This window comes from Puma concolor, chromosome B2, assembly GCF_028749965.1.
Source record: "Puma concolor isolate L17-30 chromosome B2, mPumCon1.1.hap2, whole genome shotgun sequence".
Lineage (NCBI taxonomy): Eukaryota > Metazoa > Chordata > Mammalia > Carnivora > Felidae > Puma > Puma concolor.
In genome coordinates this window covers 107,635,973-107,649,879 of record NC_141671.1, presented here as the reverse complement: position 1 = coordinate 107,649,879, position 13,907 = coordinate 107,635,973, and the positions used below count along the sequence as shown (strand labels likewise).

General features: G+C 37.5%; 1 protein-coding gene across 2 annotated transcripts in view; it reads left to right on the top strand.

Annotated features, from left to right (window-relative positions):
* ROS1 (ROS proto-oncogene 1, receptor tyrosine kinase) overlaps positions 1–13,907 on the top strand; it is a 118,684-nt gene that overhangs the window by 64,747 nt on the left and 40,030 nt on the right. For both annotated transcript variants that reach the window (XM_086707673.1, XM_086707674.1), the window contains exons 26-32: positions 557–843; positions 3,667–3,843; positions 5,479–5,851; positions 7,772–8,018; positions 8,106–8,282; positions 12,092–12,260; positions 12,994–13,111. In XM_086707673.1, coding sequence (XP_086563799.1) covers positions 557–843; positions 3,667–3,843; positions 5,479–5,851; positions 7,772–8,018; positions 8,106–8,282; positions 12,092–12,260; positions 12,994–13,111 — 1,548 coding nt within the window. The remainder of the gene's footprint in view (positions 1–556; positions 844–3,666; positions 3,844–5,478; positions 5,852–7,771; positions 8,019–8,105; positions 8,283–12,091; positions 12,261–12,993; positions 13,112–13,907) is intronic.

Here is a 13,907-nt window from a genome sequence, read left to right as displayed (position 1 = left end):
GCAGGAGATGAACAGGAGATAGACAGCATGTCATGCTAATGCTATTCTGGGCTCACCCATCTTTAATTAATGTCCTTGTAAGATGAGTTTTAAGGCCTCCATTCACCAACTGATAGCAGTTTTTCATGCTGAAAGATGTATTTTATTTGTGTCATAAGCATGGTTATTCTATTTTGAAACTAGATTGTTAACGGGCATTAAGAAGCAGAAACAAACTTGAGAGGAGGGGAATGGAGACGGGTGTTGATGAAAAGTAGGCAAATGTATTTCACATGTACAGCCGTTAATGAACCATTCAGTATACCACCCTCAGGTCATTTTAGTCCAAGGCTTTAGTTGTAAACACATTTATTGAGAAATCATGGGAAAATGGTACAAACTAGATTGCTTTTGGCCCCCTCCATCTCAGAAGATTATTGCACATGTGGACACATTCTCTCCAAAGGCTGTGTTTGTCTCTCCAGTCGTTAGGAATGATTAATCTTCATTGGAAACTAACGTTTGCAATAATATGCTTTACTCATTAAGTTGGAGGGTCTTTTTTTTTCCCCCATAGTCGCCTGTATTGGACAGAAGTTTCCGATTTGGGCCCCCAGATGTTCTACTACAGTATTATCAACCAGACCTTGAGTCACATTCTTCCACCCACAGCCACAAACCATTCAAATGGAAGGAAACAGTGTTTTTGCAGCATTACTCAATTCGAGTTTAGTGGAGCAATGACTATTGACACCTCTGATCTAGAGAGACCACAGATATATTTTGTCAAAGGGCAAGAGATCTGGGCCATGGATCTGGAAGGATGTCGGTGTTGGCGAGTTATCATGGTGCCTACTCTGCTTGGTAAGATATCTATGTGTGTACATAGATACCCATTAGTAATGGTGGCCCTTCCTGTTCAATTAAAAAGGGTGTGCATTCTACATGTATTCAAAAGAATACACACATGGTTATTTGCTCTGGACCATGCCAAATGTTCCCAAAGAATTCAAGTCAAGTTGTTTCCAGGCAAATTGTGCACAGACGTTCACACAATTTTCTGGATCTGTGGTTTTATTGTTGTTGTTATCTTATAATTAACAGTAGAGCTATAATTCATTAAGTTTAACTACATAGCCTAACCAAGCTACCAAATGTATTATCTCATTTAATTTTCAAAACACCTTGATGAAGTAGATAATAGTATGCTCATTTTACAGATGAGAAAACTGAGACCCAGAAAGGTAAGGTATTTGTCCAAAAGGCTACAATTAGAGGAGGATCTGCGGTTGGAAAGTGGGCCTAACTACAACATCTGTGATCTTACTACCAGTACCCTACTTTACTTCTGTTTTGATGATCTCATTGACTCCGCATTTAGCATGAGTTTATCAATACTTGACATCACGTGCTTGTGGAGGAAATACTTAAATGTCTGAAGTGATTTGGAGGTCTCCTAATTAGGAGTAATTGCAGCAGAAAAAAAAAATGCACTCTAAATACCTCCATACATTGTTAAGAGTCTACTCTTCACTGTTCAAGGTAGTAGCAACTAGTCACATGTGATTTAAGTTCAAGTTAATTAAGATTAAACAAAATTAAAAGTTTAATTCCGCAGTCATGTTAGCCACATTTTAAATACTCAAACCACAAGTGGCTAATGGTTACTGTATTGGTCAGTGTAGACATAAAATATTGCCATCATCAGAAGTGTTTTTGGACATTGCTGGTCTTTATAGTAAAGTTTTGAAATTACAAACGTATGTGTGTGCATGTGTGTGTGTGTGTGTGTGTGTGTGTGTGTTAGTTATAACTGCACACATGGTTTTGTTGACATGTTACCCAGAGCCTTTTTTAATATACTTTCAATGGGCTTAAGAGTAGAGATGTATTTTTAACTTCTCGTATTAGGAGAATTACTTGTTTCTGTTGAATCTGTGACACAGACTCCTTCCTTGATCAAATGTTCCCCTTTTCTCAACTGGGCCTTGACCTGAGTCTTCCTTGTCTGTCATTGTTGAGTCTGGTTTTAGCAAGAATCTTGCTAAATCAGTTTAGGGATAACCCCTCCACCCTTGGTATCTGATCAAGTCCTTCATCTCCCACACTTGATTTCTCGGGTTGCCTTTAGCAAAAATCATAGGAAGATTAGCAAGAATCTCCCTACCCTCGATGTCTTCTCTTAGTAATTTTCTATCCACTGACCCCATAATTTTGCTTGTTGGCTTTGAATCCCCAGCTTTCTTTGTTGTATGTGAAGTTGAGCACATCTCTCTCTCCTATTGCAATATTGCAACAGTCTTAACTAAAGTCTTTCTTACCATTTAAACAAGTGTCAGAATAAATTTTCTTTACCATCTGATACACAAGAATTATCTAGTAGGCCATTATCTTATAGATATAGAATTGGTTAGTCTTTCAGGAATCCATAATTGAAATTTATAACCCTAAAATTAGAAAATTTGAATGACTTTAGAGATGTTTTAGCTGGAATGATATTGGAAGAAATCCCCTCTACAAAAACACCCTTGCTTGAATAATACCCGTTTATAAAAAAATATGTCTTTATAAGGAAATTTTTTATTTTTTGAATAATTCTAAATATTAGATTTTTTCCTTACATTTAGCCAAAATTTTCTCCCCATTTCTCCCATTCATTGATCTGAGTTCTGGCCTCTAATTTTATACAGAATAAATCAATCACTTTCTACATGATAGCCATTCAAGTATGTAGTGACTTCTGTCATAGCTCATTTTCCTTTGGAGGAAAAATTCATGTATTTGTAACTACTCCTCACATGATGTGGCTTCTAGATCTTTCTTTGCCCTAGTAACCCTCCTGTTGTTTCACTCCAGCTGCTTAATATCCTCTTAAGTGTCACCCCCATAATGACCCCCTGTACTGTCGATGTGTTCTGGTTAGTGCAGGGGGTCTCTGACTTCCTCTGTCTTCTTTTATTGAAGCTGAAGGTGGCATCAGGTCTTTTGGCTGCCTGCCGTTTGAAGAACCCATAGTTTTTTTCATGTTAACTATTATTAAGCCAGATTTCTTTCATTTGTTATTTTTAGAATTGATCTTAAACTTGAATTTAGGGTGTCACATTTATTCCTATTACATTTCAATCCATTTCCTGATTTTGTAGAGATATTTTCAAAGTTTAAGTCAGTAATTGAACATACTAGTGTCAGCAAGGATCAGGTATTATCTACAAAATTGGTAAGTGTACTTACCCTGTGTTTATTCCAAATTACTGATAAAAAATACTGAGCAAGACACTGAGCCCTGGGCCTGTCGTCCAACACCTCCATTCCAGTAGGTATTGTTTGATGTGGAGTCACACAGGTTAAGTTGAAAATCTTGGCTCTGGTCTTTACTAACTTTGTGGCCTTTGAGGAGATTATTGAACTCCTTAAAGCCTCAGTTTACACTTCTAGAAAATGAGGCCAATTATAATAGTATTTACCTTATTGGCTTGGTATGGAACTAAAATGAGAAAACATCTGTAAAATCCTTGGCCTAATGACATAAAACAAAGGTGGTATTTTTTTTTTCTTATTGAAATGATAGAAATATTAAAAATTAGCAGTTACAATACAGAAAAAGGATTTCACATATTGTTTTGAGTAGAAAACGTGAGTTACGTATTTTGTTGTTTCTGTTCTTTATTTGATGTTTTTCATGAGCAGGAGAAATGCTTGAAAGTTTAACTGTGGATAGGGAATTTCTCTACTGGATCTCCTCAGCAAAGGACAGCACACAGATTTATCAAGCAAAGAAAAGCAATGGGGCCATCCTCTCCCAGGTGAAGGCCCAAGGGAGTAAGCATATCTTGGCTTACAGTTCAGTTCTGCAGCCTTTTCCAGGTAATAAAATCACACTGTTCATCAGCACGTTCTCCCGTCTGGGGTGGAGGCGGAAAAGTCTCAGAATATCTCCTTCTCCAGGCTGCCCCCTCAAGCCCTTCGTTGTGTGCTCAGTGTTGATCCAAACTGCCAGGATGGGTGCACGCTGTGATTGCTGTTTGCCCTGGGTCACAATTGATCTCCGTGTGTATACATGACTTGAGTCGTCCTAGAGAGTTTTAGACATGGGAAACCCTTGTCTATCATTCTGTCTCCTTTTCTCTTTGCATTCTCATAATTTCTTTTCTGTCTTTTTTTCTCCTCTGACAATATTTTTAGAAATCCCCGTTGTGTCAAAAAGCACTGCATAAAATTTCAGGTCTTTTTCAAGGTAAAGTGCTTTATTTGTTGTGGTATTATGTATGTCAACTGTTCATCATGTGTACGTGTGTGCTATCATTTTTGCTAAGTTCCTCCCTTTTTTTAAATGTGTCACTCGTTAAGTTTTTTAGTGTTGTGCTTCTGTCTCCCTCAGAGACCCTGTGGATTTTATTAATCAATTTTGTAAAATGCAATGACTTTTAGGAATGTGTGGATGGCACTATGGCGGAACTAACTATATATTTTCTGAGAGTCATAATACTAATAAAAAAGTTTGAACTCTAAAAGCCAACCGACCAAAATTAAAAACATTACATACACTGAGGGTGGCCTTCAAACCTAAAGAGGTTTTTAGTTTTTTCTCAAGCTATCTGCCATTAGGGTTGCAATATCATTTTAAATTAAGCATAATTACCCCCTAGAGAGGGGCAGAAAGAATTGAAAAAACTCTCTCTGCTTAAATGTATTCAGTTATAAAATAGGAAAAAAATGGGAGAATTTATAAATAAGCCAGGTGCCTATTTTGGTAAAGTAGTTCACTTTTCATTTTGAGAAATTTAGGAGATTTGGTAAGTCCATTAAAAGTCTGTTTGAGATTGGAACGCACACATATACCTGCACATCCTTAAAAATAAAAGTTCTAAAGCTAGCATGAGTTTTTTTTAACTGGAATTAATTTTAAAAATATGGTTAATATTTAAACATTTTTTTTAACATTTATTTATTTTTGAGAAAGAGAGACAGAGCATAAGTGGGGGTGGGGCAGAGAGAGAGGGAGACACAGAATCCGAAGAAGAGTCCAGGCTCTGAGCTGTCAGCACAGAGCCTGATGGCAGAACTGGAACCCATGAACTGCGAGGTCATGACCTGAGCTGAAGTTGGACGCTTAACAGACTAAGCCACCCAGTTGCCCCCTTCCCAATTTGACTAATGTGCTGTCACTACTGTCTTCAAAGTAGAAAAAGGCTCAGCTTGATTTTGCTGTGATCTGTGTACCTTATTCAGTGTACTTTAGCTCCCCCTGCTGGAAATTTTAATCAATGATCCGTTACCTTGCTCCCTTTTTTCTGAGGCATTTAACAACTTCAAAATGTGTGGGAAAAACACCCGTCTTTCTTTCCTGAATAACATTTCCAATACTTCAATATATCACACCTTGTCAGCCAAGTATAAAAACGTGTTATTACCCTTGATGTTAAATAAATCTGCTGTTCCTCTTTCATACATATATGTATGAAATATGTGTATATTTTGAATCTTTTCTTATTATTTTAGATAAAGCATTACTGTGTCTAGCTTCAGATGTCGCAGAGCCAACTATACTTAACACCACTAACAGCAGCCTCACAATCCGATTACCGCCCACCAGGGCAAATCTCACGTGGCACAGCATCACTTGCCCTACTCCAACATACCTGGTTTATTACCAAGAAGTTAATGGCGGGAAAAATAGCTCTGGGCTGAAATATAAAATGCTGGTAAGATGGGAGCTGGTGGTCTTTGTCTTTTCACAAGATCCTGTTTCTGATATAAAATTCTCTCTCACAGTAAACTGTTTTCTATATTATATCCTGAAGCACGCTACTGTGCAAACTTTTACGGCTGATCCATCAAAGCAATCTTGTCTGGGAGTTAAGCTTCAAGGAAATATATTTATTAACTATGACCAGTGGTGGATTGCCATAGTGACAGTTTCCTGAGTGTCCTGGGAGAACTGGTTTGTTGTCTTCCCTAATTATCCCCAGAAAGTGATAGAGACCTGTTTTTATGACCTATGCAGCAGATTGCAGATTGAAGGGTAAGAAATGATTAGACAGAAAGAACATTACTGTATAACCCTCCTCCATAGCATCTATTTAATATAAAAATGGTATGTTCTATTTTTGTCTGTCATTTCCTGTATGCTGTTATGTAGGGAGTATGTCGGGTTTTTTTTCATCATTGTATTCTTAGCACCTAGCATAGTAGTTGCCTTTGTAGAGGCTTTCACTAGTTATTTCTTGAGTGGATGAATTAGTTGGCACAATTCACTCCATTGTTGGCACTGATGTTTCAGTTGTCCTTGTGATGGAGTCATATGTATTCAATATTTTGCTCTGTGCTTGCTATTCAACCACATCAAGAGGTGAAATTGACCATCATCATCTGTTGGAAGTTAAACACTATATACTTCACCAGAAAGGACACATGATTCTTGTTATTTCCTTTGTCTATTTTAACCTCTCTTTACACATTTCAATGTTTCAGAGACAGATTGGATCATTTGGCTGACCAAGATTCGGCTGGTGGCACTGGATGTTTCTGTTACCACAGCCAGTCTATCCTACACATTGATTAATATGGGTCAAAGGCAATGGGTCTCAAACCTGACTGCACATTGGAGTTTTAAAAACCTCTGGGCCCACACTTCACCTCAGACCAATGCAATCAGAATCTCTGGGGGTGGGATCCAGGCACAAGTGTTTTCTTAAAACTTTCCAGTTGATTCCAAAATACAACCAAAATTGAGAACTGATGGTCTAAGGACAGTGTTTTTATTTTATTAAACTTTACCTTTAATAATGATTAAGTCATTCAGCCAAATATTTTATCATATTCACTTATGTGTCAAATCTATTTAACAATTTTTTTAATGTTTATTTATTTTTGAGAAAAGTGAGACAGAGCATGAGCAGGGTGGGGCAGAGAGAGAGGGAGACACAGAATCCGAAGCAGGCTCCAGGCTCCGAGCTGTCAGGACAGAGCCCAACACTGGGCTTGAACTCATGGACCGAACCATGAGATCGTGACCTGAGCCAAAGTTGGACATCCAGGCACCCCTGTGTCCCAGGTGGGTTTCTAGACAGGCATTTTGTGATATACGTGACATATACGTCTATATTTGTGGTTTTTAAAATTTGGATGCTAAGTAATCTCTATTATGTGAGCTTTTTAAACTTAATAAGAAAATGTATTATTGACAATACTCTGATAACCTGATTTTTGCTCTAACAACAGAAGATGAATAATACTCCATCAGAATGAAACACAACTAGAAGGTGAAACATCAGAATCAATACTGTTTGACCAAGAAACACATTTTCCAGTCTCACCACATAGTGTCACCCTCTCCCCACATAGTCACAGGTCTCATCCTGTGGCGATGCAGAATTAAGCCTTTGCTCTGTGTGAATTTTACTCAGGACACTTGAGATTTAAAGTAAATAGCATCATTGCCTGAAAGAAAATGAATCTAGATCTAAAAAGGTTTTCTGAGAGGTGGTGATTATTTTGAGGTCACACCATTTCTTTCAGAGGTCTCTGATGACATTCCCAAAACTAATCTGAATTGGTTTGTTCATCATCATTGGCCATATCATTGAGCTGGAGTCAGAGAATGCTTTAGTCGTTAGGCAAAAATAAGCAAGAGCCTTTCAGGCAGCCTGTTAACTTGCCATTTTATAAGAGGTTGGCTTTCCTTTAGAATATTGGCCATTCGTTCTGCTCACGTGATATGATTATTCCTCAGCCAGAACCCCATTCCTTCTTCCATCTTTCAGTGCTGATGCAATATCCCTTACCATGCATTGCTATTTATTTCAGTGCCAGAAGCAGTTAGGCTCATTAACACAACTGTGCAGTCAGACACCCGCCTACTTGTATCCTGGGAAGAATCTCACAAGCCAAATGGACCTATGGAGTCAGTTCGCTATCAGCTGGAAATCTCACATCTGGCCCTAATTCCAGAGACTCCTCTAAGACAAAGTGAATATCCAAATGGAAAACTCTCTCTCCTTGTTACTAGACTATCTGGTGGAAAACCGTATGTGTTAAAGGTATAGTAAGTGTATGGGGCACTTTTATTGCCATGCTCAAGTGCAAGGTTCCGAAAAGGTTAAGCAATTGTTCTTTTTTACAAAAAGGTTCTGGCCTGCCATGCTGAGGAAATGTGGTGTGCCGAGAGTCATCCTGTCACTGTCAAAATGTTTGACACACCAGAGAAACCCTGTGCCTTGGTTCCAGAGAACACTAGTTTGCAATTAGAATGGAAGGCTCCATCTAATGTTAACCTCATCAGATTTTGGTTTGAACTCCAGAAGGTAGATCTCACCATACTCTTTTAATGCAAATCTATGTTTTGTGCTATGGGATAAATTAGAAGACCTTTTTTTCATATCTCTAGAGTATTCTCTTGTATAAACCAACAATATATTTGACAACATTCATTGATTTAGGCTGGCTTGCCATTTACAGAATCTATCTAGACTCATTTCTGATGGAAAGAATTCCTAGAGACATTCGTTGCTCTTAAAAGGCTCCGTGGAAAGGGTTATAAGCTACGGTTTACTGGTTTTCATAATATTTTACTTAGTTTAGATGTTATCAGCATGGCTGTCTAGTGTCCAGCAATTTGGTATTTCCAATGAAGAAAAAGAAAAGGAATGGACAAGCAAACAAAACCCAAATCCTTGTCTAGAAATGTTCTTTCAACCGTTTAAAGGCTGTATAGCAACAGGAGAGAAGTAAAATATAAGACCAATTTATTCTGAACCAGTTGGATCTTGGCTTATAAACTTTAAACTGTTCTTCATCCAAAATTCTCCACGCTTTAACTAATATAAAAATATCCGCTGAATTTCAAATATCAATTAATCTAATTAATTCACTGCTGAGGAAAGTCTAGGTTGATTTTTGTATTGATACACTTAAAATGGATTATTTTTTAGAATTGCTACATTTCATTTTCAGTATTATTTATTTTGTGTGTCTACATTCGTAAAGTTTGGTTAGGAATCTTTTGTTCAGTTGTAACAAAAACAAATCAGTATAGTCATGGCCTCGCTTTTTTTTCAAAAATGGAGTTGCTTCCCAGGATGTTTTTGAATTTTACTATGTAAGATTTTTTTCTATGATCTTACATTTTTAAGATAAAATCCATGAAAACTATGAAACAATAGTGAATGTCGAGTTCATAAAACCAAAAGCTGTAGTTTATTGGACTTTTTTCATCAAGCGTGCTTGTGATGATTTGCTGCCTATTTAAAAAAGTGTCATCTTATATCGGGGCGCCTAGGTGGCGCAGTCGGTTAAGCATCCGACTTCAGCCAGGTCACGATCTCGCGGTCCGTGAGTTCGAGCCCCGCGTCAGGCTCTGGGCTGATGGCTCGGAGCCTGGAGCCTGTTTCCGATTCTGTGTCTCCCTCTCTCTCTGCCCGTCCCCTGTTCATGCTCTGTCTCTCTCTGTCCCAAAAATAAATAAAAAACGTTGAAAAAAAAATTTTAAAAAGTGTCATCTTATAAAAATGCAGTTAAATTGGAGAAATTGGAGGATCACCTTTTATTAGACATCTATTTAAGGAAGCTCAGTGCAGTTCAGTTTAAAGGCAAAGTGGGGGATGTGAAGTTTACTTCTGACATCAAAGAAATGTGATGGGGAAGGACCTTATAGCTGGTGACTCTAAGCCCCTCCTGTTACTGATGAGAAGTCGGAGATCCAGACAGGTGCCATAGTGAGTCAGATATCACCAGCCAGGCAGGGAAGAGCCCCAGGGGTTGACTCATCCTACAGCAGTCCTACTTGGGTGCTATCCATGGAAGGAATGTGAGTCACTAAGACACCTACCCCACTCCTCAAAGTTTGGGAGAAGGACAGAGTTCTGGGACTGTCTGGTTCAGTCCTTGTGACTTTCACACAAAGTTTTTTTTGTTTGTTTCAAAACTTCCCCTACACTTGCTGAAAACATGTTCTAGATATACCACTTAGAACATCATGAAGCTGAAAATGTGGGATACAGTAATCATCACATGTGACCATCTACAAGTACTAACTGATGAGCACAGTAGGAGGCTGTGTTCCGAGAGGGTTGATGAGTACCTCCAGTCAGAAAGTTCTATATCTTTAGAGCAACTTGAATCTATCTCATAAAGATAGGATACCTGGGAATGATGGTATAACTCCATACTGGAACTCTAAGAGGGGACTGATAAGGGTGAATATGTGTCTTTTTAATTAAGAATTTTTTTTTTTTTAGAAAGGAGGAGAAAAAGATAAATTTCCAATTTTCATCTTTTCTGTCAAATTTTCCTTATGTGGAAAATGAAGGAATTAAAGCACAAGGCTAAATTTCTATCTAGGTCTTAAATTCCATAGATTTTTTTTTTTTAAATCACAACAGTGTATGGAAGAAGAACATATTTAATTTGAGATTAAGGAGAAGAAACAAGTAGTTTCATTTTGGTAAATTATTTTCCTGGTTGTGCATTAAAATTGAGTTTTTCTCAATTGTCCAGGAAAATTCCTACATTTCTGAAGTTCTGGTCTCTGAGACATGATAGGCTGCACCATTTCCTTCTCACCCCCCATCCAAATAATTTTCAAATCTCTCTGTGGTAGCGTTCACTCCTGCACTTGTTGGCCTCTAACAAGTGGAAGGTCTTGACTCCACTGTGATTTACTGGGGTAGCTGTGGCACCTCCCCAAGTTGGTGGTCTGCCCAGAACATTCATTGCTGTGGTAAGGCCAATAGTCTACTGTTTTCCAGCAGAACCCTTGGTCAAACATCTGACCTTCCAAGGAGCTTTGATAATTTCTGGAGGGTATGGAATGTTGAGCCATCTATTCACTTAAGGTAGTTTATATAGCAGATTATTAAGGAGGCAGGATCACAAAGGGCTAAAATTTTTGAGGTAGAAATCAATATTTGTCTGTCTGTCTGTCCCTCTTTCTTTCCCTCAGTTCAGAGTAGATATTAGGGATCCAATGCGTCTGTTTCTTTAGCCTGTATGTTTTAGTAGGATTGATACATTTATGAGTTTAGCAGGCAATGGCCTGGACATCAGCATTTTTGTTTTTTAATTTTTTTTCATTCCTTCCATTCCCATTTTCCTCTTTTTTTTTTTTTTTTTTTGTAACAAGGTGGTCTACTTCTTGAAGGTGCTGTAGGAATCATTCCTAGTTGAATAGAAAACTAATATAAAGTGTCCATCCAATGAAATGATGTGACCTTGTGAGTGCTAAATGAAAAACGAGATGTAAAGTAAGGTTTATTTATGGAAACTGACCTTCTTAGGAAACTCTACTGGAGAAAATACACTAAGAACCCTTGACAAAATGCCACATCCTCTGTCTTTCCCTATTTGTACATTGAAAAAAAAAATCACCATTTTCAAATAACACATGAAGGGTCCAAATACACAAATTTTTCAAAAGCCATGCACAAAGAAAGTGTAAGATAGCTATAATTAGAGACCCAGTATCTACATTGGAATTAAAGTAAGATTTCCTATGTTTAACTTCTAACATTTCTACTCAGTGACTGAGTGATGATAGACAAAAATTTCCCTCTTTTAGGGAACTAGACTTCATATGTATAAAAAATAAGGAACGCTGGTTAGACTGAAAAGAGTTTGAAGGGAAAAACTACATGTTTTAATTTATAAGTCACTGTAGACCTGTTGATAGAATCAAAATGTGCAAAAACATTATAATTTTGAAATTAACAATTCCATGGAATTGAAAATGTCATTATTTTGATCCAGCATGGTCCCTCAGCTATGGATTTGCATTCTCAGCCGTCCTAATTTAATGTAGGTGTCTCCAAGGAGGGATAACAAAAAGCTAAGGTCCAGATCTTCCCTAAGGACATCTATGTAATAAGAGGTGCCTGTCCCACCTTGAACTCATCCTAAGAACTGTTATTCAAGTCAGTTATAGCTTGTCACAAACTTAAAATGGCGGTCAGTGGTGGAGATAATGTTTGGGATCAAACATTCATAAAGGAGCACTTATTTTAATTGAAAAGAAATTTTATTTAAATTTTTAATTGCTTGCCATAGACTTGTGAATTCCTATGCTTAAGAAGGTTTTCTTAAAGCACCAAAAATATTAATTGAGGCTTCTTTTTTCCAGTGGAAGTATAATGAGTTTTACCGTGTGAACACTTCATGCATCCAAGGCCCTACTTATGTCTGTAGCATCACAGATCTACAACCTTATATGTCCTATAACATCCGCGTAGTGGTGGTTTATTGGACAGGAGAAAATAGCACCTCACTCCCAGAAAGCTTTAAGACAAAAGGTGAGTACTGATAGCCTCAATGATCCTCAATACTCAAAAAGCCCTGTAAGGTTCTCAATGAGTTTCTTATCACTTATTTCACTAATGCTAGAGGTTAACCTTTTTCTTTTCTTTTCTTTTTGAAGAGGAGTAAATTATTTCTAGAGTTTGAGGTAAGAGTTGAAAAGAATCCGGAGTCTTTACAGGCACTAATGAGATGATACTGAGATAATACCAGGTTTTGCAGAATCCTGAACTGAGCAAGATGATTCCACCTTCCAGTATTCTCTACTTTCTTGTCTATCTGTGACATTTTGCATTGAGAACAAAAGTTAAATGTGTGGTTGAGTGTTCAACAAATATTAACTTATTGACTACTGTATTCTAGATGCTAAAAATTTAAAAATCTAAAAAGAATGCTAATGAGTGTTTTAAAGGGTATACCGTAACTCCAAGTTGATCCCTGTAAGAATCAAGGGGAAAATGCTCCAAAATTTACAGTTTTCTTTATTCACATCACTCATTTTGTGGTGAGCTAACATAATACTGTTATTCCTATCACTGGTCCATCTAATCCATCACTAATAAAAACTTCAGATACTCATTTAAAAATATGCACTCATATGAGAATATTTCTGAATATTTCATTAATGTATTTGACTTTCCTCTCAGTAAATATATTCTGTGGAAAGATGTTATGCAGAATATTTTCTACTTCCGACATACCAATCAGTACTTTCTTATGTTTCCAAAGCTGGAGTCCCAAGTAAACCAGGCATTCCAAAATTATTAGAAGGGAGTAAAGATTCAATACAGTGGGAAAAAGCTGAAGATAATGGAAGCCGGCTTATGTACTATGTCCTTGAGGTCAGGTATGTCTGTTTGCAAAAGTGCTTTGTAAACTACAAAGAGCTAAGTGGTTAATTGTAAGGTATTATTAGATCAAAATTAGCAATATTTATAAATAAATATGAAGGATCTTTAGCTTAAGGATCTTCAGTGCACCATTGTGCTCTCTGCCCAATGCCTAGTGGTCAGCCTTGGCACTCCGATCAGAAGGAGATCACGTCATCCTTCTCAGAAATCTGCAACTACTTGTCAAAACGTTATGGAAATAATCCAGTCATTGGCACGTGGAGCTAATATTTATTTAATTTCTATTCTGTCCAAGAAACAGGGCTGATATTTGATGTTAGACGATGGTATGCATGCAAATTTCTGATGATAATTTGTTTTAGCAAGATGAATAACGTCTGGTGAGAACTGGCAGTGAACCAGGTATATTTCAGAATGTGAAAACAGGTCAAGCACAGAAATGGTCTGAACTATATAGGTTACACTGGATTCTTTATCCTTTGTGAAGAGTATAACTTGCACTGTGTGCCCGAGGGTCTGAAAGCGTGCCTTCAATGAAAACCAGGCAGCTAGTGAACATGTACAACCTCAGAGCTGGCCAGTATGGGGAGCTCTGTATAATGGTAACTGGCTCAGATGAACTGATTTCATGCCAGCTTGAGGGGAGAATTCCAAATTCCACAGACACTCCTCTCATGGATCTATGAAGCTATCTTTTAAGAAGTTCCAAGGACAAAAGTCACTTCCATAATTATAGTCCTGGCAATTTGAGCTTTAGATCTATTTTTGCTCCATCTTGATCTGGCATTCCCA